The sequence below is a fragment of the Schistocerca serialis genome, chromosome 5, assembly GCF_023864345.2.
Source record: "Schistocerca serialis cubense isolate TAMUIC-IGC-003099 chromosome 5, iqSchSeri2.2, whole genome shotgun sequence".
NCBI lineage: Eukaryota > Metazoa > Arthropoda > Insecta > Orthoptera > Acrididae > Schistocerca > Schistocerca serialis.
In genome coordinates, this window is record NC_064642.1 from 534,522,265 (window position 1) to 534,548,188 (window position 25,924).

Consider the following 25,924-nt stretch of genomic DNA (forward strand, 5'->3'; position numbering starts at 1 on the left):
CCTCATTTGCCTCCATCACAATGTCCACTGGTGGAGGAAGTAAAGCAAGAATCAAGGCAGTCATATGAATGCGGTATTTCTTGACTTACAAAAAGCAATTGCCACGATGCCACATCAACCAAATGAAAATGTCTGGAGTATTAAACAAAATTTGTCATTGAATTGCGACTTTCTTGGCAGATTGGACTTAACATATTACCTTGAATGGAGAGTCATTACCGAATGTAGAAGTAATTGAAGGCATGCCCTGTTAAATGTATTAGAACCCTTGCTCTTCATGCTGTATCTTGTTGTACTAGAAGACAGTAGTAACCTCGGACTCTTCGCAGCTGTTGCATTTATTTGTAAACTATCTGAAAATAAAAAATAAAACTGCATAAAATTCACTCAGTTAGTAGTAAGATTTAAAAGTGCTGGAAAGAGAATCACTTTAAATGTCCTAAAATGTAAAACTGGGTACTTCACAAAACACAGAAACATAGTAGTCCATACCTGAAATATAAATGAATCGCAGTGGGAATGAATCAATTCCTAGAAATACCTGGCTGTAACTATTTGTGGGTATAGTAAATGGAACAATCACATAGGATCAGTTGTGATAGAGCAGGTGGCAGTCTATTTCATTGGTAGGATATTATGAAAATGCAGTCAGTCAACAAAAAAATCTGTTATAAAACACTCATCGCCCCATCCTAGAATATTGCTCAAGGGTACGGAGTCCATATCGTATAGAACTAACGGGGGATATTGAAATTATGCAAAGGAGGATCACAGGTTTTTATGACCCATGGGAGAGTATCATTGATATGTTGAAAAATCTAAACTGACCAATGGTTGAAGATAAACACTATGAAACTATGTTTTGTGATAGCCTACTCACAAATTTCAAGAACCAGTATTAAGTGAGCAATGTACTGCAGCCTCCTACATATTGTACCCTTATGGAACATGAAGGCAATATTAGAATAATTGCAGCATGCATAGAGACATTTAAAACAGTATTCTTCATTTACACTGTACTTGAATGGAACAGGAAGAAATCCTTGTTTATGGTTCTTGAGAAGTATCCTCTGCCATGCACTTCACACTGGTTAGCAGAGTAAGAATGTAGATAAATATGTGGTGTTGTAGATAAAGCCATGGGCCTGTAGAACATATAAACTTGTTGATTTCTTATGTCAGTCTCACAGGGATAGCTGTAAAGATTTGGGCTCTAATATTTGCATTTTGCTCTTATTCTTACTCTTAAAGTTGTCTTCACTGCCAATTATTAAATAAAAAACTTGGGCTTGAACATACTGTGGTGCACCTGTTGTTTCTTAAAAAGGATGTGTGTTTGAAAATCTTGTGCAGCATTATGCATGGATATAACTGTTTTGATTCGAAGAAATAGATAATAAACTTCATCAGCTTCCATAGTGAGAGTAATCAGATAAGCTCTGTCTTATGCAGTGAGTGTTGTGTTAGAGAGAAAAAGGTTGTTTCCTCCTCCTAGGTGGTACAGTGTATCAGTGATCCAGTTAGTGAATAATGGCATAAATTTTACTTTTAGCTATTCTGGATTCATCTCAAATGTTTTTGTGCAACTTTGTATTATGGTAATAATTGTCCTACCAGTGTGAAATATTTCATTATGTTGTCCACTGTCTGTTGATTTATGAAGTGCTGTGAAGTTACGAACTACCTTCTGTAAAACTAAGTAATAACCCCGGAACGTGGGGTACAGTAATAGTTTCAATTATCTGACAGCTTCCGATGGCAAGAAAAATTTATTTTTCAAAATTTTGTATAATTATTGACCAAATTTGAAAATTTAAAATACTGTCATAATCTACTCATCTTATGTTAAAAAGTTCAACACAATAAGAACAAGTGTTGCAGTTAGAAGAGGTGTGTTTGTCTTGAGGCTGCATAAGACAGTGTGCTGGTATGCAACTTGATTTATCCAGTATTTGAGAATGAGAGCTCTGAGGGACCCCAATAAACTTTACACGTAATTTCAAAACTCTACAGATCTTTCTCTCACTGACACCCCTCACAAAACAACAAAGGAAAAAAATTATTGTGAACATTTTCGCTATTCATGCAGCCAAACCTCAGCATCAGGCATGACATTTTAATTTGTAACGTATTAGAGAAGGAAAGTTGCTGATTTGCTGCTCACCATGTAGCGGAGATGCTGAGTCACGATAGGCATAATAAAAGATTCACACAATTATAGCTTTCGGCCATTAAGGCCTTTGTGTGTGTGTGTGTGTGTGTGTTTTTTCAAGCTTTCGCAGCCCAAGGTTGCTTCATCAGGAAAGAGGGAAGGAGAGGGAAAGACGAAAGGATGTGGGTTTTAAGGTAGAGGGTAAGGAGTCATACGTCTGCCTGTGTCTGTATATGTGGAATGTGGATAGGGTGTCCTGCAAAACCTCAACAAATTCTCTGGAGGAAACCCTATCCACATTCCTCCAGAACCTCAACAACTTCTCCCCCATTTGCCTCACCTGGTTCTACTCAACCCAACAAGTCACCTTCCTAGATGTTGACCTCCACCTGAGAGATGGCTACATCAGCACCTCCATCCATTTCAAACCTACTAACCACCAGCAATACCTCCACTTTGACAGCTGCCACCCATTCCATACCAAGAAGACCTTTCCATGCATCCTAGCCACCCCTGGCTGTCGCATCAGCAGTGACGACCAGTCCCTCCCAAAATATACCGAGGGTCTCACTGAAGCCTTCACTGAGCCTAATTATCCTCTCATTCTTGTACAAAAACAAATCTCCCGTGCCTTATCTTTCCAGTCTCCCACAGCCCAGCCACAGAGGAGCATTCCCCTCGTAACTCAGTACCACCCGAGACTGGAGCAACCGAATTACCTTTTCTGCCAGGGTTTCGATTACCTCTCGTCGTGCCCTGAAATGAGGAATGTCCTGCCCACTATTCTTCCCACCTGTTCATTAGCAGTATTCTGCTATCCACCAAACCTACATAATATACTCGTCCATCCCTACACAACCCCTGCTCCCAACCCCTTACCTCATGGCTCATATCCCTGTAATAGACCTAGATGCAAGACCTGACCCGTACATCCTCCTACCATCATCTACTCCAGTCTGGTCACTAGCATCACCTATCCCATCAAAGGCAAGGCTACCTGTGAAACCAGTCATGTGATTTACAAGCTAAGCTGCAACCACTGTGCTGCATTCTATGTAGGCATGACACCCAACAAGCTGTCTGTCCACATGAATGGCCACCGACAAACTGTGGCCAAAAAACAAGTGGACCACCCTGTTGCTGAACACGCTGCCAAACATGATATCCCTCACCTTAATGACTGCTTCACAGCCTGTGCCACATGGATCCTTCCCACCAACACCAGCTTTTCGGATTGAGTTGGTGGGAACTTTTCCTACAATACATCCTACTTTCCCGTAACCCTCCTAATTTCAACCTTCGTTAGTCACTGTCCTCACTCGTCCAACTCCATCCTTGTTCCCATTCCAGCACTACACAGCCGTCATTTCACCGCCACACCCAATTTTTTAAATTTATTTTTATTTTTCTCCTTTCCGCTACTTACTCCCCCCCCCCCCCCCCCCCCCCCCCCCCGCCCTCCTGCCCTCCTGCGCTGGTGTTGCTGCTCACAGTGTGGTTTCAGTTATCTGAGACTGCAGACGTGTGTGTGTGTGTGTGTGTGTGTGTGTGTGTGTGTGTGTGTGTGTGTTGAGGACACTTAGTTCAGGAGATAAGAGGTCATGAACATTGAAATGCGTGAAAAACTACTGTTTGCCGTAAATGGAGCACAAATTACCAACACTGAATTCAACCAGCATTTGGTGACTCGCAACAGACGTTAAGCATAATTTCATACCTTTCTTAAACTTTGTCTCTTTTACATGGAGTCAATTATTTATCCTATTAATGCATTTGTAAAGTAATCAAATGTTTGAAGCTGTTTTGAACGTGGTGGTACCATTCTATAAATAATCATGAGTCTACTCGTACAGACACATTACCATTTTCTGTTTCTTTTTCCAGGAAGGTCAAGGCCTTGGAAAACAAGAACAAGGCATCTCTATGGCTTTACAAGTTGAGAAAACTAGTAAACGAGGGGGCCGTATAATAAGTGAAAAAGAAATAATGCCACCACCTCCACCATCTGCAGGCTCACCATCTTCTGCTTCTCAGTCAGCACCACAGGGCCAGCCAAAGCCTGAGCCATCTATTACGGAAATCATGAAGAGCCCCGCAAAAGTTGTGCTGCTCAGGGTATGCTATCAGTATGCTATAGTTACCACTTAGTGAGGTATCATGTCTTTCTTGAAGTCGCATGAGCAGTTTTGATCAGGTTACAATAACTCGTGTACTGTAACAGTAGTATTGTTTCTTACATTGTGTGATTTCAATTAGTTTGCATCACTGAGACTTAGGGCCATTTCTTTAAAAGAAGTGTGATTAATTGTTAAATTTAAGTAAAATAGCCAAGTGATGGAATGTTTTTTTGTACCTTGCAGCCAATTCACTACTGCTCATGTTTTTCACCACACAGTCAGAGAATTATGTTGAACAGTGCATTTATTTAGGTTGTATGCTGAAACTAACTCTTGTCCAAGTTATTGTGAGGATAATTATTTCATTTAATAGAATTTCTCAAAGTTACTTGATGATAAACGAACTATCTTCGTATTATTCCTCATAGTTATTGTGATACTTCAGAATCTAATTATTTGTCACATTTAATTCATATAGTTTAGTTTGAAAAACGTTGTTGCTGAGTAGATTATATATTGTAGATCATACATTGTGGCACATGAAATGTGCGTAAAGTATCAAAATTGTCGTAAAGTTGAGATCAGAAGAACATCTATATTCAAACTAGACTAAACAGATTTTTATGTGCTGGAGGTTTTCAGCACCCAAAGCTGCAGACAGAGGATACGACATATTCAGTGGCCTAACTAGTGTGACACCCTTATTTTACATTTTCGTATGGCCCAGACTTAAAAAACGCAAAATTGAGGAAAATGCAGAATCGAGGAAGACGTTGAAATCCCCAAAATATGAGCAAGAATGTATGTAATTGACATACATGATTAAAAATCATAATCCTCTTCAATACATTGTATAAAATCTGTGTAAGAGAAGGAAATTAAATGTACAATACAATGTTTATGCAGTAATTCATGATTATAAATTTTATCAGTGACATGGCTCCGCAGGTGTTGGCTGGGATAGATACTGGGGGAAACATCACACAACGCCTGAAGGCCAATGCTTTGAATACGTGGAAGTTGTGGGTGGTGTGGGCAGGCACCATTTCTCAAAAAAGCCCTTTTTTATCTTTAAAATTTTACAACTTTATTAACTTGATTTTAAAATAGTGAGTGAACATTCATTATCTTGAACAACAAGATCCTCAATATAGTGTGTTAATGAAAGTTCCTGAAGTATTTTAACAGATAAAGAAAAAGTCTCAGAATCAGTTTACAACACTTAAAACTCAAAATCCCTTTTCAAGCAAAGGAAAAAATTTACAAGTTGCATAATGCAAGGTTAAGTAAAAGATTGTAACACCACATGGCAATACCAAAATTTTCATAGATATTACCTGTGATCTCTAAAGGTAATGAAATATTGATCACAAAATTTTTAAATAAAACAACTTAAATGCAATTAAAATCTGATTACTATCAACGTACACTCAAACCCTGTAGTCTCTATAATGCACACCGTATCACAAAATATTTTCCTTCCTTTTAAACACTTTACACCATAAACATCCTTGCATGTGATGCGTACTACTGCCGAATTATGACAAATAATTAAGCATAAATGTTATAATTAATCAGGTATGTAAAACTTTTCCTTTCGAAATCAAAAAACACAAATCAACTCTTAACCTCAGTGGTTATATCTGTTAAAAAATATACAATACATATCTTTTGATTTCGCCCTGGTCATACGCTGTTGTGCACCGTGCTGTCCTTCAGAATCGTTTGCGGCATGGGAAAGATTGTCCATGATGGATAAAACATTGACAGGTGCAACCAACTTACACAACTTGCATACTGGGATTGTACGTCGATTGCTCCTCACACGCAGTCCAGCACTCACTCCCAACTTAAGCCCCTTCTTCCTCCTCCTCACCACCTCGTGGTGCGCGGGAAGCCAACTCGCCAAAGATATGCGGCAACCAGAGACTCCAATCCGATCTCGATACTGACATCGCGGCAAGTACTGAGAAGGCAGGTAGTTTCAAAAGAAGGGGGGAAAAAAAATTAAATAGCGAGCCATACCAGCTCAACCAGTTTTTAAAATCTCACAGACATGTAACAGCAAGTAAAAACTTGTCAAAAAAATTGAAATTGGTTTTTGGCTACAAGGTAATCAAGCTATTTTCCAACCTGCTACAGTCAAAAATTGTATGTCTAAATGCTCGTTTTTGAGAGTTCCTACCTTTGTTCTCATCCAGAAAAAAGGAAAAATTGATGAACATGGTGACTTAAACTGAGAGGCTGTGATGTACAATGAATGGTGTTGGAATCTAATGTATGTACACGTGTGTGTGTGTGTGTGTGTGTGTGTTTGTGTGTGTGTGTGTGTGTGTGTGTGTGTGTGTGTTTTGGGGGGGAGGGGGGGGGGGGGGTTGGTGGTCCTCTTCTTTCTGTAGCCAGTGGCAATGCAGCATTTTCTGGTTATGCAAGCACAGTGATCTCTAGTGTATTGCTTGTAAACTTTTCATTGCTCATTGTGCTGAGTGGTTGTGGTGGAGCGTTCTGCAGTATTACCAATGCGTGCCATTTGCACTCCGAACTCATCGCTTGCTGTAGTGTAAACACAACAGGTTTTGTGAAAGTACATATATACACACAAGTTTTCCTTCACATGTGGTACTTATTTATACCAATGGAGATGAAATAAAGTTAAGCCTGCTGTGATTTTGATGTTTCTCTGTCCCAGCAATCTGTTACAGTTATAACACTCTGTCGGCCATTATAACACATTAAACACCATTGAGTACTGCAACAAAGATGGACAATCCGTCACACAATTGTTCACTGAACACATCTTGTTAATTGTTTTCCCACTCATAGCATTTGAGTAGCCTACGTTGGCAGCAGTCGGCAGAGGCTTGATAAATTCGAGATTCTGATGACAGCTCCAACCAGAACTACTGTAATTAAAGTTAATCCTCTGTAGTGAAGGGAGTATGAGGTATAATATAAAGTGAAAATTGCAGCCATGCCATTTGCTGTACACTGATCACATCAGATGACTTTGGAACAAGCTGCCAAGTAAGCTTGCTGTTTATTGCTGTATATGATAGAAGTCACTGCATTAGCATGATGTTGCCATGCTTTACAGCTATTGGCTGCAGGTGGAAAAGTCACTGCATTAGCATGATGTTGCCATGCTTTACAGCTATTGGCTGCAGATGGAAAACAAACATCCAAGATGTCACAAACATGTGAGATGTTCTAAACCGGAAGCTTTCACCATATTTCAGTTTTTCGTTTATTTCATCATGTAGGCTATAAATTTTTACTATTTTCAAGGTGAACATAAAATGAAGAAACCCTCAAAACTGCATGTTTTAAGGTATAATCTGTGACAGTAGTGTGGTGAAAAATGGCTCAATTACCTCGTACATCATTAGCAAATGTGATAGTCTTTTCAATTCTGTACCCTACAGTATTACTAGCTGCAAAACCCACTTTTTTCCTAATAGGTCTACTATATGAAGTAAAATTTTGAAATTTCTTTCTTGTTTATTTATGGATTTGCAATTTGGTTATTTCAGTTGACGTTGTGAGTGTCCTGGGAGGAGAAGAATGACATTCTCACACCAAATTTGGTTTATAGCTTCTGTGGCTGTTTATAATTTATAATCCAGTACTTCAGGAATTTCAGTTGTTTTGTAGGCTGAGATTTGTAAACTTATTACTAGTGGCGGTAGGGATAAACACTGAGGGGAGGGGAAAAGAAACTCATGCAGAGCTAAAAACATATTTCTCATGCAGAACAGATTCTGTACACTATTCTGCTGAAGACTATAAATTACACAAAATCCCAGCACTCAGAGACAGCAATTTCAAAAGCACATTTTTCACCCTTAATGTAAAGGAAAAATAAAATGCAATGCCAAGTTTCCTGGGCAAGAGTGATAAATAATCTAAACTTAATGTGGTGAACATATCATGATCTTCCAGTAGTCACTAAGTGCTATTCCTTCCCATCACCTAGGACGACACTTCTGCGTGTGGAGGCGGAGTGGAAAGGAAGTGTGGTGAGGATGAGAACGGCGCATACGTGGCAGCAGAAAGTGGGCAAACAAAATCCATGTTGCCGAACTGCATTGCTGTGGACAATAGTGAGGCTCATTTGCCTACATTACATTGTATTATATGTTCAAATCTATGAGGGGAATAATAAATATTAAAAACTATTATGATCAATCATCATAAGGACGTTGTGTTCACTGCTCCACAGATTTACTCTGCATGACGTCGGGAGGCGAGAACAGCTGACACAGCTTTGTGAAGACATGAAGTACTGTTTCTCTCAAAATGCAATTGTCTAACAATGAGGTCATTGAAACTATTTGCAATGATTACCATTTATTGGTATTAGAACTGCACTATAAGTAAAAATTTAATACACACAAAATTAACTTCAAGTACAAACTGAAATCATTATATTTGCTTGACAACTGCTTATACTCAATAGAATTTTTAAAAATGTGTAAGGTGTGTGTGTGTGTGGTTTTGTGTGTGTGTGTGTGTGTGTGTGTGTGTGTGTGTGTGTGTGTGTGTGTGTGTAGTTAAGTGTAATCACTGTGTGTAAAAATGAATTATTGGTAGAAGAAGCTAATGTAAAAGACTATCGTAAAAATGGTCAGTAAGTTGTCATATTTTTTGCTGTAAATGGGCATTATGAGTGTAAACTAACACGTTCGACATTACAATGAAAGGCCGCATTTATAACCCTTTGAACAAGCAAACAATTAACCGTCATCTGCGAATAACTCCAGGGAATGCTGACCGATAACATCAAAAACCACCAATATCTTGACACGTAACAGTTACTGTCATTTTAGGGTCTTATCCAGTTCGTGCCTTGAAAATGACAGAGGTTTACAAGTGGAAATATCAGACTTCTTTTTTTGTACACTGTTAATATACAGGAAGATGTAGGACTTCTTTTTACATTCATCACTTTAGTTTAACAACGCAATGACAGAATACATTTTCAAGAAAATTCAGGATTTCCGTGGAGTAGGTTTCCTCTGTGAGATAAGTTTGTGCTTGTTTAGTGTACAAACAAGGACAAAAAATACTCGTGATGAAAGGAATGGGATATTTTGGCATATGAAATTTTTCTCACTAGGGCAGGTTTTCATTATATTTACTCAGCTTACAACACACAAGAAAACAATATTAACACATGACTATGTGTTTCTTGTGTCACACTTTTGTCTGACTGTCCATGTCCAGATTATCAAACACAAGTACTTCAGCATCCAATGTAGCAATCAGTAATAAAGTTATTTGTACAAAATGTCCTTGTGTAATAGAAATCAGCTGTTGTGACAACAAGTGGACATGATCAGAGGCGGTACTGGAAAAAGAAACAACTCTGGGTAACAAGCAGTGGTGGGAGGGAACAGAGAGACACACATTGGAAACTATAAAGTAAGACGAGGACTATTCATCCAAATGACAGTATTTTATTACTTCTTCTTTCCACATTCAAGTACTTCTGATACAAGATTTATAAACAAACACCCAGTTGGTTAGAGCATGACTCTGGAAACCAGTAGCTCCAGTTGCTGTGTGTTAATATTGTGTTATTGGGGGTTCTGTTGTATGATGACTGAATATACAATCACTGTGTCAGGTCCAGTAGATGAGAAATATTAATAAGGGTAAGCCGTTATTAAACTAAAAGTTGCACATTTCACATCTGAACAAGCATTTCTATCATTTGAGGAAATCAAGACATTTACACCGTGTAACACTAACAGTAATACTTTACGTTTTATTGGAAAATGGAAACCTATCGAGACTTTTTTACCAAGGAAGTGACTGGTGAAATATCAAAATTACATATTTTGATGAAGCTTGGGAAAAAAATTTATGCTTTTCAGTTTATAAAGAAATGGCATGATCACCGACAACCCTTCTCCATCTGTGGGTCCTGTAGTAATAGTTATGGGTCAAGTGACTGCAGAGCAGGTTATTAAAATTATGAATGATAATTTTACATGCTTATCCAAATTATAAGTTCCCATCATTAAGAAGAAAATATTACCGTCAAATTTGGAGAAAAGGACTTGAAAAAGATGGCCCAGAAATGAAAAATTGCACTTATCAATTCTGAAACATGGGAAAATTTTCAGAATTCATGAGGCTGATAATGAACTGGTGATGACAGGAATGTTATAACAGTGGGAAATGGCAGTTATGTTCCCATATTTATGAGAAAAGTTCGTCTTATTGTTAGTGATAAAAGTGTAAAAAGCTTAAAATACAAACATTAAATTAGACAGCAAAAAATCACCAAATTCATTAGCAAAAATGATTTTGCAACTTTGGAAGAAAGGGTGGAAGCAGCAGAGAAGTTCTGTATACAGACAAGACATATAATTCCAAACTTCAACCTTGATTATATAATTTACACTGACCAGACTGGTGTGAATCAATATTTAACAAGAGTGCAAAGCGTCCCCAAACACTTGTTGAATCATTGATAGGGTCTCTGTAGCACTTTTCCAGAGATTCACACAGAATTTGAGACACATGCGCTGTTCTGTTCACGGATCCATTGTAAAATCGCCACTCACCAAACACAGAGTATTACGGAAATCAATGTTGACATGCAAACTGTGGACACGCAACACATCCTCCCAACTGAATGCTACTCTGCACACCGACTCATCAGATAAGCAGCTCTCACCACCAATAGTGCAAAGATCTATTACTCCAACTTTCCAGATGGCAGCACCAATCCCGAAAATTTTGGATTCCACCTCGTATAGTCAGTTAAAGGCTGATGATGATGGTCTATCCCAAAAAACTGTTAACCTGAATAAATTAATCCTGTAGAATGTATGCAATATAGTGCTTTCATTTATTATGACAATGTTGTACCAAGAAGGGACAGAAGAATCAGTTAACAGGAAATGGATGAGGTTATTGTGAGTGTGCCTATTTGCTTGAAAAGTCATATCCAGATGGTATGATCAAATGTACCACAAACAGTTCTGATTGAATGTGCAAACATTACAGTGTGGTCAAGATAATAACACTGTAATACAGTAAATTAATGCAACTGAGACGGACAAAATAAAAAATAAAAATTATCTTATTTCCTAAGGACATCAACAGTTGCGGATGTACCATCCCTGGCAGCATGCCTCGAATCATCAACTGTAATACAAGGTCAGAAAATGCTTGGCCAAATGTGTGTGGGGGTAATTATGTGTTGGACTCGTAGTCAGGTGGAGAAGGGGTGAATTCCTGGCAGAGCAGAATAGAGTGAGACTGCCTAAAAATCAATCTGGACAAGATACATACCTCTAACAAAAGAGACCACTTGCTTAGTTAAGAGAAATGGAAAGCGGTAGCCACCAGAACTGACGATGCTCTGAGCAGCATGCTCTTGCCGTTGAAAGTAATTTGGCAGTGACTACTCGTGCTTGGGTGCAGTGACTGCAGCATAGCTGATAAACAACAGGGCTGCTCCAAAAAATAGTGTTTGTAGGAATAGATCTCACTCATGTGACAGGGGGTTAGATACTGGAAAAACATATAAATGGTTGAGAACATTTTGTTGATTGGATAGGAGGGAAGGGGGCGGTGGTTGCAGGAAGTGGAATACATCTCTGAGAGGAGTACTACAGAGTTATGGGCAGAATGTTGCTCTTGTTCTCTTGGTACATAAATAACCTGACAGGTTGTGTTAGTGGAAATCTGTGACTGTTTGCTGATATAGAATATGGAAATACTGTGTGGCTAGGACCTCCTGTTGGGTAGACTGGTCGCCTGGTGCAAGTCTTTCGAATTGACACCACTTCGTTGACTTGCATGTTGATGGGGATAAAATGATGATAACGACAATGCAACACCCAGTTCCTGAGCGGAGAAAATCTCCGACCCAGCCGGGAATCGAACCCGGGCCGTTAGGTATGACATTCCGTCGCGCTGACCACTCCGCTACCAGGGGCGGACTCTTTGCTGATGAAACTGTTATATCTGTGAAAGTGTTGCTGTTGAGTGACTGTTGAAAGATATGGGATGACTTAGACATAATTTATGTTTTGTGTGATGAAATTCAGTTCGCTCTAAATGCATATAGATTCTTGTTTGTCCTTCACCTCATTTGTGAGCATAACAGGAAAGGAAATGACTGCAGTTGGTCTTTGATTTTATGTTCTCCAATTTTACGTTTTTTGTGATTCATAGTGCCTGTGAAAACCCTTAAGATCAATGCTAAAAATTCCCTGATATTACATTTCTTCCTAGTAAGGTTTACCTGCATTCTTATTCGATGTCTCAGTTGACTTCATCCAGTTTTCTTCCTATTAGTATTTGATATGACTGAATGAGTTATAACTGGCACAAAAGACAGACTGTTCATACAGCAGGTGATGGTGGAGGTGAGGGAATATTTTAAGCTGTTGCGGAAAAGGGAGATGTAAAAGAGAAAATGCTGACATAATTCACGATTGGCATTGCCAACACAACTTGCAATGTTTAGCTTCACCGCACAATCAAGATACAACTACTGTTAGGTTGTGGCAGCAATGGAAAAACGAGACAGTCAGCATGTGCCATGGCAGAGATGTCACTTGGGGATAGAGAAAGGGTTTTGCGATAGCACATGTAAAAGACTTGTGTGTTCAAGTCTGACACGATACAGTTGCAACAACTACATACACTACTCACAAATATACTTTGCACCACACACTGTAGAATGTAAAGATCGACATCAGTGATAGAAGGCATGAAGGAAAACTGTAGCACCTGAACTTGCTTTTAAATTACATTTTACACAGTGTACGGAAATTCACAATTTCCTTCAAAGTTACAAAATCATTTTTGTTAACGAATTTGGTGATTTTTCACTGTCTTATTGAATATTTACGTTTAGCTTTTTGCCCAGTCACCACTAGCAGTAAGCTAAATTTTTCTCACAAATATGGGAATGCGACTGCCACTGTCCATTGTTATAATATTCTCATTATCACTGTTCATTATCATTGTCATGAATAATTTTCCCATTTTTCTGAGTTGATGACTGCAATTTTTCATTTGTTCAATTCCTTTTCTCCAAATTTGAAGATTTATTTATTTATTTATTTTTTAAAGAGTGGGAATCATGATTTTAATGATGGGAACTTACAATATGGGTGAGCATCAGCAAAACTGATATCAGTCAAGGGCACCAAAATATGAGAGAAACATTTGTTACAATCATAATCCTCATTGTTCATGCCTATAGTCCAAGAAGGAACCTGTACAAATAATGCTTGGATATGAAAAAAGCATGTGTGAGCAGAGAGAGGGAAAGAGAATGAGAAAATCCACACACCTCATCATAAAGACTTTGTTTGTCAGGCTTGGCATGTAATATCAAATCTTCATCCTTTACTATGAAATTATCATTCATAATTTTAATAACCTGCTCTGCAGCCCAAAGCTGTTGCTACAGGAGCAACAAATAGAGAAGGATTGCTGGTAATCATGCCATTTCTGTATAAATTGGAAAAGCATACTGGGTGATTTTGTTTTCCAAAGCTGCTTCAAAAGTTTTAGTTTTGATGTTTCACCAATCACTTCACTGGTAGAAAATTCTTGATAGGTTTCCATTTTCCAATAAACTAAGGGGTTTTTATGGAAAATCACTGCAGATGCATAGCGAGACACTATTCACGACTGTTAGAGGCTGTTACAAATGTAGGTGAATTGGCAGAATCAGCGAATTGCAATGGGCCAACAGCTCACTCACATGAGATACTCTAGGAGCTTGAAAGGGGTATCAACATGCTTCTCTTCTCACAGTTTGAGCCAAATTGTTGAGCTCCATGTCGTGTCCTCCCCTTTTTCGTGCTGTTTAAAGTCGGTATTGTTGAGTGTTAGTGTTACACGGTGGAAATGTCTTGACCTCTTTGAAGCGTAAAAATGCTTGTTCAGATGTGAAATGAAATGTGCTACTTTTAGTTTGATAGGGGCTTGCCCTTTTTTTTTTAATATTCCTCATCTAATGAACCTGACATTGTGATGTGTAATCAATCATCATATTATTCAGCATACGACACCCAATAACACAATATTACCACACAGCTACTGGTTTCCAGAGACATGCTCTTGCCAACTGGGTGTGTGTTTATAAACCTTGTATCAGAAGTACTTGTATGTGGTAAGTAGAAGTCATAAAATACCGTCAGTGGGATGAATAGTCCTCATCTTACTTTACAGTTTTCAATGTGTGACTCTTGGTCCCCTCCTGTCAAACCACTGGTTATCAACCAGAGTTGTTTCTTTTCTTCAGTACTGCCTCTGACTATGTCCACTTGTTGTCACAACTGCTGATATTATTGCTCAAGGACATCTTGTGCAAATAACTTTATTTATGGTTACTATGTTGCATGCTCAAGTACTTCTGTTTGGTAATCTGAACACAGACAGTCAGATGAAACTGACAATGAAACACACAATTAATATTTTCTTGGATGTTGTAAGCTGCCTTAGTGAGAAAAAATTCATATACCAAAATATTCTGTTTCTTTCATTACAAGTCCTATATATGCAATAACATATCTCACAGAAGAAGCTTATTCCATGGAAATCCTGAATTTTCTTGAAGATGTATTCTGTCATTTGGTCACAAACTAAACTGAAGTGATGAATGTAAAAAGATATTCTACATCTTCCTGTTTATTAACAGTTTATAAAAAAAAGAATTGTCAGTTGATCTTTGAAGACTACATGCATTAATAATGATTAAACTTGTTTTTACTTATTATTTCTTTCCGTTGATATTAACAGTAACAGTTACCGGATGTTGTTTCATGAATAGAACTTTCACACTGCAGACAAAATGATGAAACAACTATCACTCAGAGGCAGTGGAACTTTGATTTTACATTCTCCAATTCTACATTTCTTACGATGCTATGTCATGCATTTGTAGCCCTTGTGAAAAACCCATAAGATCACTGCTAAAAATTCCAAAATTTTAGTTTCTTCCTAGTGAGATTACCTTGAACCTACATTCTTACACGATGTCTTGCTTGACTTTTTCCCATTTTCTTCCTATTGATATTTGATGTGACTGAACGAGTTACAAGTAGTACAAAAGACAGATGGTTTGCACCGTGGGTAGTGGTGGAATTAAGGAAATATTTTTGGCTGTAGCAGAGAGGGAGGGACGTGAGAGAGAAATTTCTGGTGTAATCCACAGTCGCTGCTGCCAACACAACTTGCATGTTTAGCTTCACTGCACAGTTATGGTAAAACTACTGCTAGGTTGCGGCAGCAATAGAAAAACGGACAACATGTGGCCAAGGGTCCCATCTGCCAACTTTTCTTATGCCACTTAAAACTCACTCCCGTCTTTTTGCTTGTATTTCCAATATATTGTATTGAGCAACAGTATTAATTGTAAACCTTTTAAATTTAAACACTGAGTCTTGAAGAATATGCTCAGTCAGAATCCAGAAAAGTCGACCATTTCCGGCTAGTGAACTCTTATTGGCTGGTGACTTGTTACATCACTCAGTAGCCAGTGCAGCCACCACACCATACTAACACAGGTAAAATGAGCTCATCTGCTGGAAGTTTGGAGAGTGAGAGTGGCCCTTCAGCAACATGAGGGCAGGTAGGGGCAAAAGCACAGTGCTGAAAATATACTTTTCCTGCAGATCATGTGCTAGGGTGGAGATGCCACATAGAAATAGAACAGGGTTTTGCAGTTGCGTATTTTAAAGACTTTTGTGGTCAAATCTGACATGATACAACTGCAACATCTACATATACTTCTCAAGCATATACTATGCACCACACACTGTATATATCATAAAGATTGGCTGCAGCAATAGAAGGTAAGAAGCAAAACTGTAGCACCTGAGCTTTCTTTTAACTTTATGTTTTGAACAGTGTACAGAAATATGCTGAGCTGACTTCTAATAAGCTTGTAACTTTAACTGGGGATGAAAACTCATTTTTCCATGTCTATGTTTCTCCCATCAAGAGAAGGAAAACACACACCCTTCGAGTTAGATGCTGATGCCTTTCACCGTACTTCAGTTTGCAGTTTAATTCAACATGTTCATCAATATTTGCTTTTTTTTGTGGTGAGCACACTGGAAACACTTCTCAAAATCATATATTTTGACATGTAATTTGTGTTCATAGCACGTCGGAAAAGCTCGATTACCTCAGTTTTTTGACAAATTTTTACTTGCTGTTACACATCCATTATTTTTTTAAGAAATAATGAAATTCATTACCACACATTATTGTACAAACATTGTATTCAACATTTAATTTCTTCCACATATACAGGTTTTATGCAGTGTATTGGAGTGCACTACAATTTTTAATCATGTAAGCCAATTACATATGTTTCTGTTCATATTTTGGGGATTTTAACATTTTCCTTGATTCTGCATTTTCCTCAATTTTGCATCTTTTAAGTCTGGACCACACAAAAATGTAGAGGTTTTACTGTAGTAGTATTTATTATAAGGTATGCTCCTTTATGTGCTGTATGGTGGCTTGTGGCTTATGTATGTATGTGTATGTATGTATGTATGTATGTATGTAGTTGAAGTCCTGGTGGACAGTCTGGTTCAGGGTGTAGTGTGCAGTATGTTGCTTTGTGCCTTGTCAGTAGATCTGATTGACGTTTTTGGAGCACAGGAGTATTTTATTGCATTGGACATCTTTGTGGGTGAGATGACCATATTTGGGGAAAAGGCACGAGAAGGGATAGTGTCTGTCTGTAGCAGCCTTCAAAATATTTTGGGAGAGTGATTACTCAATGCTGTGGTTGTAATGTATGCAAACACAAGAGACTGTTTGACTCAGAGTGTTTTAGGTAGATAGGTTTGCAGCTACAAAAATTGAGATATTGTTATTTATTGATAGGCTTGTTGTGTCAAGAGGCATTTTTAGAAGCATCATTGAGGTGGCATTCAATGTCAAGGAAGATGACTTGCTAAGCTAAAGAGAAGCAAGTGAAATAAACTGGAGAGAAGCTGTCAGGATAGAGGCTGTGATCCATTTCATGAAGATATCATCAAGTAATCCAAACTAGACCACAGATTGAGGATTTTGAGTGGCTCAAAAAGATTCTTTGAAGTATTTTCTAATTAATTTGTAATCTCATCTACTACTCATAGCAGTATGAGATTCAAGTTGGTGACGCAATTTAACTTGCAACCAAGCAGACATCCTATTACTAACTGATATAACTAATCAATAATACCATTGTTTGATATAACTTAATATATGCATAACCATGTTTCTATATTTTCCACTTTTTCTGATGGAACAGAAGATAGAAAGAAACTTAATTATTATATTTAGTTTGTATTTCTGAAATTCTTCCTCGTCCCTCCTCCTTGGGAAGCGGGGAGGGGGGGGGGGGGAGAAAAAATGTATTTTTTTAATGTCCATAAATATTTCATGTTCCTCTTTTCTCTACAGAATATGGTTGGTCCAGGAGAAGTAGATGAAGACCTGGAGCCTGAGGTTAAAGATGAATGTAACACAAAATATGGTGATGTTGTTAAAGTTCTTATTTATGAACAACCAAGTGCTGCACATGATGAAGCTGTTAGAATATTTGTTGAATTTAAACGGATTGAATCAGCTATTAAAGGTAAGTCTAGCACCATTACACTTGTACATAACAGTGCATTTGTTGACAGTTAAAAAACTATTGTAAACTGCCATTGGTACTCTTACCTTGGACTTTCTTTAATATATGAAATGTTGCGTGCTTATTATCTCGTAATATGTTTCACGTACATTGTAAACAAATTGGCTAGCAGGTGCATGAAGATAAGTATAAAATTTTCTTGCTTCTCTTCTGTGTGTATCACAGTATGTGGTGGCACACAAAAACATAAGAAGTTATTTTCCCACAGGGATCAACAGCTGATGATATTGCGGGTACTATAGCTTACTTACTCGCTATCACTAATCATTACAAAACTACTGACATGCTTGCAAGGCCGCCAGTAACAGCTAGTTGAGGAATAAGTTGTATATTCAGTCAGTAGGTTGGTATACTCTGTCAAAAAGTCCTCAGATATCTCCCTCCCTCCCTCCCTCCCTCTCTCCCTCCCCCCTCCTCCCTCCTCCTCCCTCCCTCTCTCTCTCTCTCTCTCTATCTTCCTATGCGAGTTTTCTCTCAAAGCAGCGTCATGAGCAGGTTTCCCCAGTGGAATGTTTCGTACAATGTACCACTATTATTTTGTGCACTTTACTACTTCTACACTGGCCATCAGGGCTTTGCTTCCTCCACATCAGAATTGTCGACAATGATGGGAACTTCGAGGGTAATCCCAAAAGCAAGGTCTCCAATTTTTTTACAAGTACAGAACTCTGTTTGTGTGGCAGTTGGTCACACTGTTATGAAGAGCGCTTCACGCGCTGTGTGTAAACATGCGCACGCCGCGCTGAGGCACTCAGTCTTGGCTTGGCAGCTGTTTAGAAAGGAGCTCCCGTTGGATGTTACCGCCAAGTGCAAATTGCACACAGTTACTCGATTTTTGAACGCAAAGGGCACTGCGCCAATAGAAATCCATCGCCAATTGACGGAAGTTGCATGGTGAGTCGTGCATGGAAGTCAAAAATGTTCGTAAGTGGTGTAGAGAGTTTGTAGCTGGTCGGACCGAAATTCACAATGAACAAAGGAGCAGGAGACCGTCAATTTCTGAGGAGACAGTGTTGAAGGTTGAGCAAAGCATGCGTGAAGATCGGCGGATCACCATGGATGATCTCTGCACGTTTGTTCCTGAGGTTTCCCGAAGCACCACTCACAGAATTTTAACGGAAACATTGAACTACTGGAAGGTGTGCGCAAGATGGATGCCACGCATGCTGACTGAGGACCACATGCGACAATGAGTTGGTGCTTCCCACGCATTTCTTCACCACCTTGCAGCCGAACAGGACAACTTTTTGGACTCAGTTGTCATGGGTGACGAAACCTGGGCATATCACTTTACACCTGAGACCAAGCAACAATCACGCCAGTTCATAACTTTCTGAACAGCATGGCAGCGAGCTGGTATGACGTGGGCATACAAAAACTGCCACAGCGTCTACAAAAATGCATTGGCAGAAATGGTGATTATGTCGAAAAATTGCTAAATGTTCAAGCTGTAAACTGATGTAAACCATTGTAGAACTAAACAGGTCTATGTACTTATAAAAAAATAGGAGACCTTACTTTTGGGATTACCGTCGTATAAAGCTGAATCCCCTTCTGGTGCGTAGGAAATCTCACACACACAAAGTTTCTTCCTTTTCAGTTCCTCATCTTGTAATATCAATTTTACCACAGATAATGCATTTCTTGGCATTTCAGTGCTGGGAGTTCTTTCCCTGTTCCCTGCGATTCTTATTCAAGGAGTTGACCTTAAGGGACTATTCAAGTGGCAAGCAGTTTAAATGGCTTCCCAAGGCATTTTGAAATGCCTTGCAGCAATGTGGTAATATGGACTGTATTGCCTGAGACAGAATTAATGTTTTGTGTGTGTGTGTGTGTGTGTGTGTGTGTGTGTGTGTGGTGCACGCGGGTGTGTGCGTCAACTGTTCTCTCCCATTGGAAGTATAAGTTGATAGCATCCTCTTACACCTCTGTGTAAGTCCACCAAACCTGAAGGCAGCCATACAGAATGTAAATGCTGACTTACTTACCTTAATATTGTGGGCCCAAAATTTAGGTTTCTGACTTAGTGCATCTAAAATGCAAGCAGTTTTAAGTCCTTTCAAAACAATTACTACTCCTCAGTTTCAAGAACCAGTTGCACCCCAAATCCTCTGGTATAGAACTGACGGATAATAGTGGACTATCAGTGTTTGCGTGACTGAACACACAACGGCAGTCTGTAAGACAGTACCAGCATCTCTTCCTGCACTACAAAAGTATAAAATAGTATCTTCTTTTGAGCCTAAAGAGGAACTCGTGGAATCACTAGTAATCCTAATTCTTGATTATGATGATTCTATTCTTCAAGATCTTCAGTATAAGAGCTCATGCCAGATGGAACTGCCAATGAACACCTGAGTACAATACATTTGTGACATTCACATTATTGTTCCCACCCACCGTATTATCACTCCTGCCTATGAACAAATATCTTGGCTACACGCAGGTAAACGCAGAGACTTATGCACCCTCTGTTTGCTCTACCACCTACTTATTATTTAATTTGACTCTATAACACTTTCTGTCTGGACAACATAGCAGAAATACTTTTCTCATCAAAGCAAAATTCTCTTTATACCATTTCATAACACAGCTAGCTTCTCAAAATCTTTTTCTTATCTGACTCTGGAGCTACCTTCCTCAAAATCTCAGGGGAAATTGCACTCCTTTTCTGCTTCAGAAGACAGATAGTGGTGTGCCATCTATCGCAGTAGCTCTCTCTTCCACATACTTCTTCCAGCCAAGCTCCAGTCTAACCTCCGCTGCCCTGCCCCCAACTGTCCTCCCTCCCACTTGTTTTCAGAGCTCTCTATGAAACAGTCTGTGTTCTCTTTCGTAACAATTACTAAGTGATTATCACAGCCATATCAATCATCTACTTGTCATTATCCTTCATGTTTTAATTGATATTAAACATGACTTCCGAAGTGTTAAAATAATATTATTATTGTTCTGAATTTCTGTTGTTGTTTTTAATCAGTACTATTATTTTTATTGGTAACTCTCCGATGTTTACGTAACTGAGCCATAAGTATGGGTAGATACTGAGAGCTTGAAAACCAATGGTTAGTAATAATTTTTCATATATATAAGCCAAGCTAAATAAAGCCAAGCCAAATAAAGCAGTAAATAAGTATAAATAAATAAATAAATAAATTGACTATGCCCTGATTTGATAGTAGGAAATCTACTCCAAGAATGGCATCATATTCATTACCACGTGAGGAAATATTTCCTTTCATTCCAGGGAAATATACCCGTTAACATAAGGAAATAATAGAACTTACATTTGTTGCACCACGCCTCCCCCCCCCCCCCCCCCCCCCCCCCCCCCCCAGCACACCCCCAATATCTCACAGTGTGAATCCCAGACCTACACACACACACACACACACACACACACACACACACACACACACACACACACACACACACACCATGAAACCCAGACCTTAGCAACCTTATGACCGATACAAAGGTCTGGTGGCCTCTCATAAGTCCATCAAGAGCATGCTGCTCTGGTTCTTGGATAATGACTTCATCCCATTTCCATTATGCACTTTTTCATAAATCTCGCCATTTATTCTCGTTGTCGAATCCACAGACCTTCACCATTGTTCTGTGTGATACTGTTCATTGTAATATCAACTTCAATTAGTAGCACTCCAGTAACATCTCGCATAGTCTGTCACAGGTGCATTTCTAATAGCACTTGATAAGTTGACATGCCTTACCCAACAATTTAAGATGCGTTATCCTTAATGGCTGTTCCTGTCTACATTTTATCAAAGTTAATATAATGGAAGGAAACATTCCACGTGGGAAAAATTATATATAAAAAACAAAGATGAGGTGACTTACCGAACAAAAGCGCTGGCAGGTCGAAAGACACACAAACGAACACAAACATACACACAAAATTCAAGCTTTCGCAACAAACTGTTGCCTCATCAGGAAAGAGGGAAGGAGAGGGGAAGACGAAAGGAAGTGGGTTTTAAGGGAGAGGGTAAGGAGTCATTCCAATCCCGGGAGCGGAAAGACTTACCTTAGGGGGAAAAAAGGACAGGTATACACTCGCACACACGCACATATCCATCCACACATACAGACACAAGCAGACACATTTAAAGACAAAGAGTTTGGGCAGAGATGTCAGTCGAGGCAGAAGTGTAGAGGCAAAGAAGTTGTTGAAAGACAGGTGAGGTATGAGTGGCGGCAACTTGAAATTAGCGGAGATTGAGGCCTGGTGGATGACGAGAAGAGAGGATATACTGAAGGGCAAGTTCCCATCTCCGGAGTTCGGATAGGTTGGTGTTGGTGGGAAGTATCCAGATAACCCAGAACTGGTGGATGACGAGAAGAGAGGATATACTGAAGGGCAAGTTCCCATCTCCGGAGTTCGGATATGTTGGTGTTGGTGGGAAGTATCCAGATAACCTTTCGTCTTCCCCTCTCCTTCCCTCTTTCCTGATGAGGCAACAGTTTGTTGCGAAAGCTTGAATTTTGTGTGTATGTTTGTGTTTGTTTGTGTGTCTTTCGACCTGCCAGCGCTTTTGCACCGTCCGGGTTATCTGGATACTTCCCACCAACACCAACCTATCCGAACTCCGGAGATGGGAACTTGCCCTTCAGTATATCCTCTCTTCTCGTCATCCACCAGGCCTCAATCTCCGCTAATTTCAAGTTGCCGCCACTCATACCTCACCTGTCTTTCAACAACTTCTTTGCCTCTACACTTCTGCCTCGACTGACATCTCTGCCCAAACTCTTTGTCTTTAAATGTGTCTGCTTGTGTCTGTATGTGTGGATGGATATGTGCGTGTGTGCGAGTGTATACCTGTCCTTTTTTCCCACTAAGGTAAGTCTTTCCGCTCCCGGGATTGGAATGACTCCTTACCCTCTCCCTTAAAACCCACTTCCTTTCGTCTTCCCCTCTCCTTCCCTCTTTCCTGATGAGGCAACAGTTTGTTGCGAAAGCTTGAATTTTGTGTGTATGTTTGTGTTTGTTTGTGTGTCTTTCGACCTGCCAGCGCTTTTGTTCGGTAAGTCACCTCATCTTTGTTTTTTATCAAAGTTATTGCTACTTAAAATCCTGTTAAAACAGAACTTTCCGTAAAATGGGATTACCAGGTTAATGGCTATACACTCAGGCTTGAAGCTTGTGGAATAAGTCTCACTAGAACTTACATCTGCTTTCCCTCTTTCAGCTTTACTAGCTCATTTTGTAAGGTTAAATTAGTACTTTGCAACTGTGCTACTTCATTGAGCAAATGTGGGACCATGTCATGGGTGCCAGCCCTCTCAGCTGCTGTGTGTTAGGATTCACACTGTTAAATATTTACACTGTAATGAAGAACAAAGGGAAATATAATATTTGAGCACATGCTCTACATCAGCTTGTGGCAATACTGCTGCTGCTGATGTCCACAGGGATCCAGAATCAATTCCTGATGGAATGTGTAACACCTGATTTTAAACACCCTATATGACTTCATATGTAGTTGGGATAGATAGCTGATCTCACCAGGCAGACTACATGTATTCCAACCGGGTAGGCCTGGAGTGCATGGTAGTTAAATTTTGGAGCAACAAAAGAGTAGTTATTTGGGACATAGCAGCATTGGACAGAGCCAGCAGGCAAACTTCAGACGGATTCAGTCAATATGTTTATTGACAGATATACAAGCATTAGGAGGCAGAGCGCGTGAAGAAAACTGTTCCTAAAGATTTACTATTACCGTGAATTTGAAATAAAAAAATGTTTAAAGAAAAACTGCATGAAGTAAATTAATATTGTATAAACCCCAAGAATCTGTTTTACTTCTGGAAACTTCAGAAGCAAACCTGTATATGAGAAGTTTCCCAATCCTGTTAAAATTCTGACAGTAAAATCCTTTGATAGTGAAAACAGTAAAACACTCTGAAGCTAATTTGATAAATACGGACACAGTATACTGTAATTCTGCTTACCAGCAACAGTTAAACCCAGATAAATTTGCTTTTAAACATGTACACTAACTTGAATCAATGGCGAGTAAGCTACTTCTTTGTAACTGGTGGGTGTAAAATAACTTAAATGGCGGATGCCTCAACTTACACATTTGGCCACATTTCACAGTACAACACACAAATTCCTCTGCCTAAATGACTGTATGTACACATTGCAGCACACCCCTTCAAAAGACACACACAATGCATGCAAGGACTAGTATAAATACACAAAAAATCAAAAACAAATCAAATTATGGCAGTAACTACTGTTAGTGGTGGGGTCAACCATCACTTAAGGTGAACAGTCTTTACAGTACACTATTATACTTTTATTTATGGAGAGAAACATTAAGATGTAGTCTGTTACAAAGCAGAAAAAAACTGAATTGGTTGCAATTGTGAGTTTCTGGAAGAGAGGAATGGTTTTGGGTCTTAACTGTTCTGGGTTGGCGTGATGTGGTGACGGTGGTAGAAGCAGTTTGAAGTTGCTGATATGAATCCTGAAAGTTCATCCAGTCATGTCCTTGGCATTAATATATCCTCTTTCCTTACACCCTGTTTTGGCTGGCGGTGGTAATAAGTTGCATAGCATCCATCTGTCATAGGCCATTTATGCAGCACTTGAAGGTTTTATTAGTTCAGATGCAACTTTCACACACGATAGTTTCGTACAGTCCATACATCGTGTTTAAATTAACATTCCATTTGCTATAATTTGCCAATTGCTAAGTTAAACAGTCTATCTGTTGTTAATATTCGTGGTTCATGGTAACACTGTTCCTGCAAAAACAGTCACTTAGGTGGCAACACAGTTCACAGGTTCCCCACTGGCAGTTACTGTTTTAGCGTATGTCATATTTTGTTGCCAAGAAAACTGAGCAATATTAAATTCACAGTATATGTAATGCAGCTCAATTCTAAACAGACGACAATACTGTCTGTTCACGAGTGCATTGTCACTGCCACAAGCATCGTTTTGCAAAAACCAACAGTGTTCGCATAATACAATGTCCATTTAGAAAGTCCATCATAAAGTCAAATTTCAAACCATGTCTAACACCTGAAAGTCCAGTATTAATATTGTATTAAATGCACACCATTACTATGCACAATAGTTGCTTCCTTACCACCATGCTCATGCACCTTCCGCGACTGTTTACCACACACTATTCGACCCAACAACTCTCGATACCTCTCTCGCTCCCCAGTTCTTACAACACTTCCACTTATTCCATTTCACACAGTACATTTAATAAAACTACTTGAAAGATCATCAGAAAAAAAATCTAAGTCTTTGCATAAGGAACTCATATAGAAAAGAGCAAAGTAAACATTGTCACGCTTCATGTTCTACACTATATAACCAAATGTTTCTGTTCACCATAACTTCCTATCTCGCCTGTTGAATCATGGCAGGTTTAAACACTGCAGAACAATCTTGCTTGGCACTAGCACATCTGAAGTAACTTGTACTATACTTCTGAATTTTAAATATTTAAGAAGTAAAGGAAACAACTTACTGAGAAGTAGACGCATTGAGTTGAAAAGAACATAAACAAAACTGGAAACTTTACTAGCTATCAACTTAATCGGCATTTTTTAATTTTTTAATTTTTTAAAAAAAGCTAGATTTCACGTTCATAAGTGCATACACAAATTTGGCTGACTACACTATGCCAGCTGACAGCTCTGCAGCTGGACTGGGTTGGGGGTTTGTCAGGTTGAGGGGTGCACGATGACGTGGAATTGGGAGGGATGGAGAGAGGGTTTATTGGGAAGTAAAATACAGTGGTGTGCTACTAAAATACTGTGGACCTGTGATTTGTTGGTTTAGTGTATAGATGCATATCATATGCTGCAGTCGAAGCTGTTGCAACTTTTCCCCCATCAGTATTCCCTCCTACCATCCTACAAAATCCAGAATCGAAATTAATCCATGGCACTGTTTAAAACCACCACCAAAAACCTCATTCCTACAGAAGTTTC

General features: G+C 39.1%; 1 protein-coding gene across 2 annotated transcripts in view; it reads left to right on the plus strand.

Annotated features, from left to right (window-relative positions):
• Positions 1-25,924, plus strand: part of LOC126481311 (splicing factor 45) — a 93,271-nt gene that overhangs the window by 34,539 nt on the left and 32,808 nt on the right. For both annotated transcript variants that reach the window (XM_050104969.1, XM_050104968.1), the window contains 2 exons: positions 4,037-4,267; positions 17,713-17,887. In XM_050104969.1, coding sequence (XP_049960926.1) covers positions 4,037-4,267; positions 17,713-17,887 — 406 coding nt within the window. The remainder of the gene's footprint in view (positions 1-4,036; positions 4,268-17,712; positions 17,888-25,924) is intronic.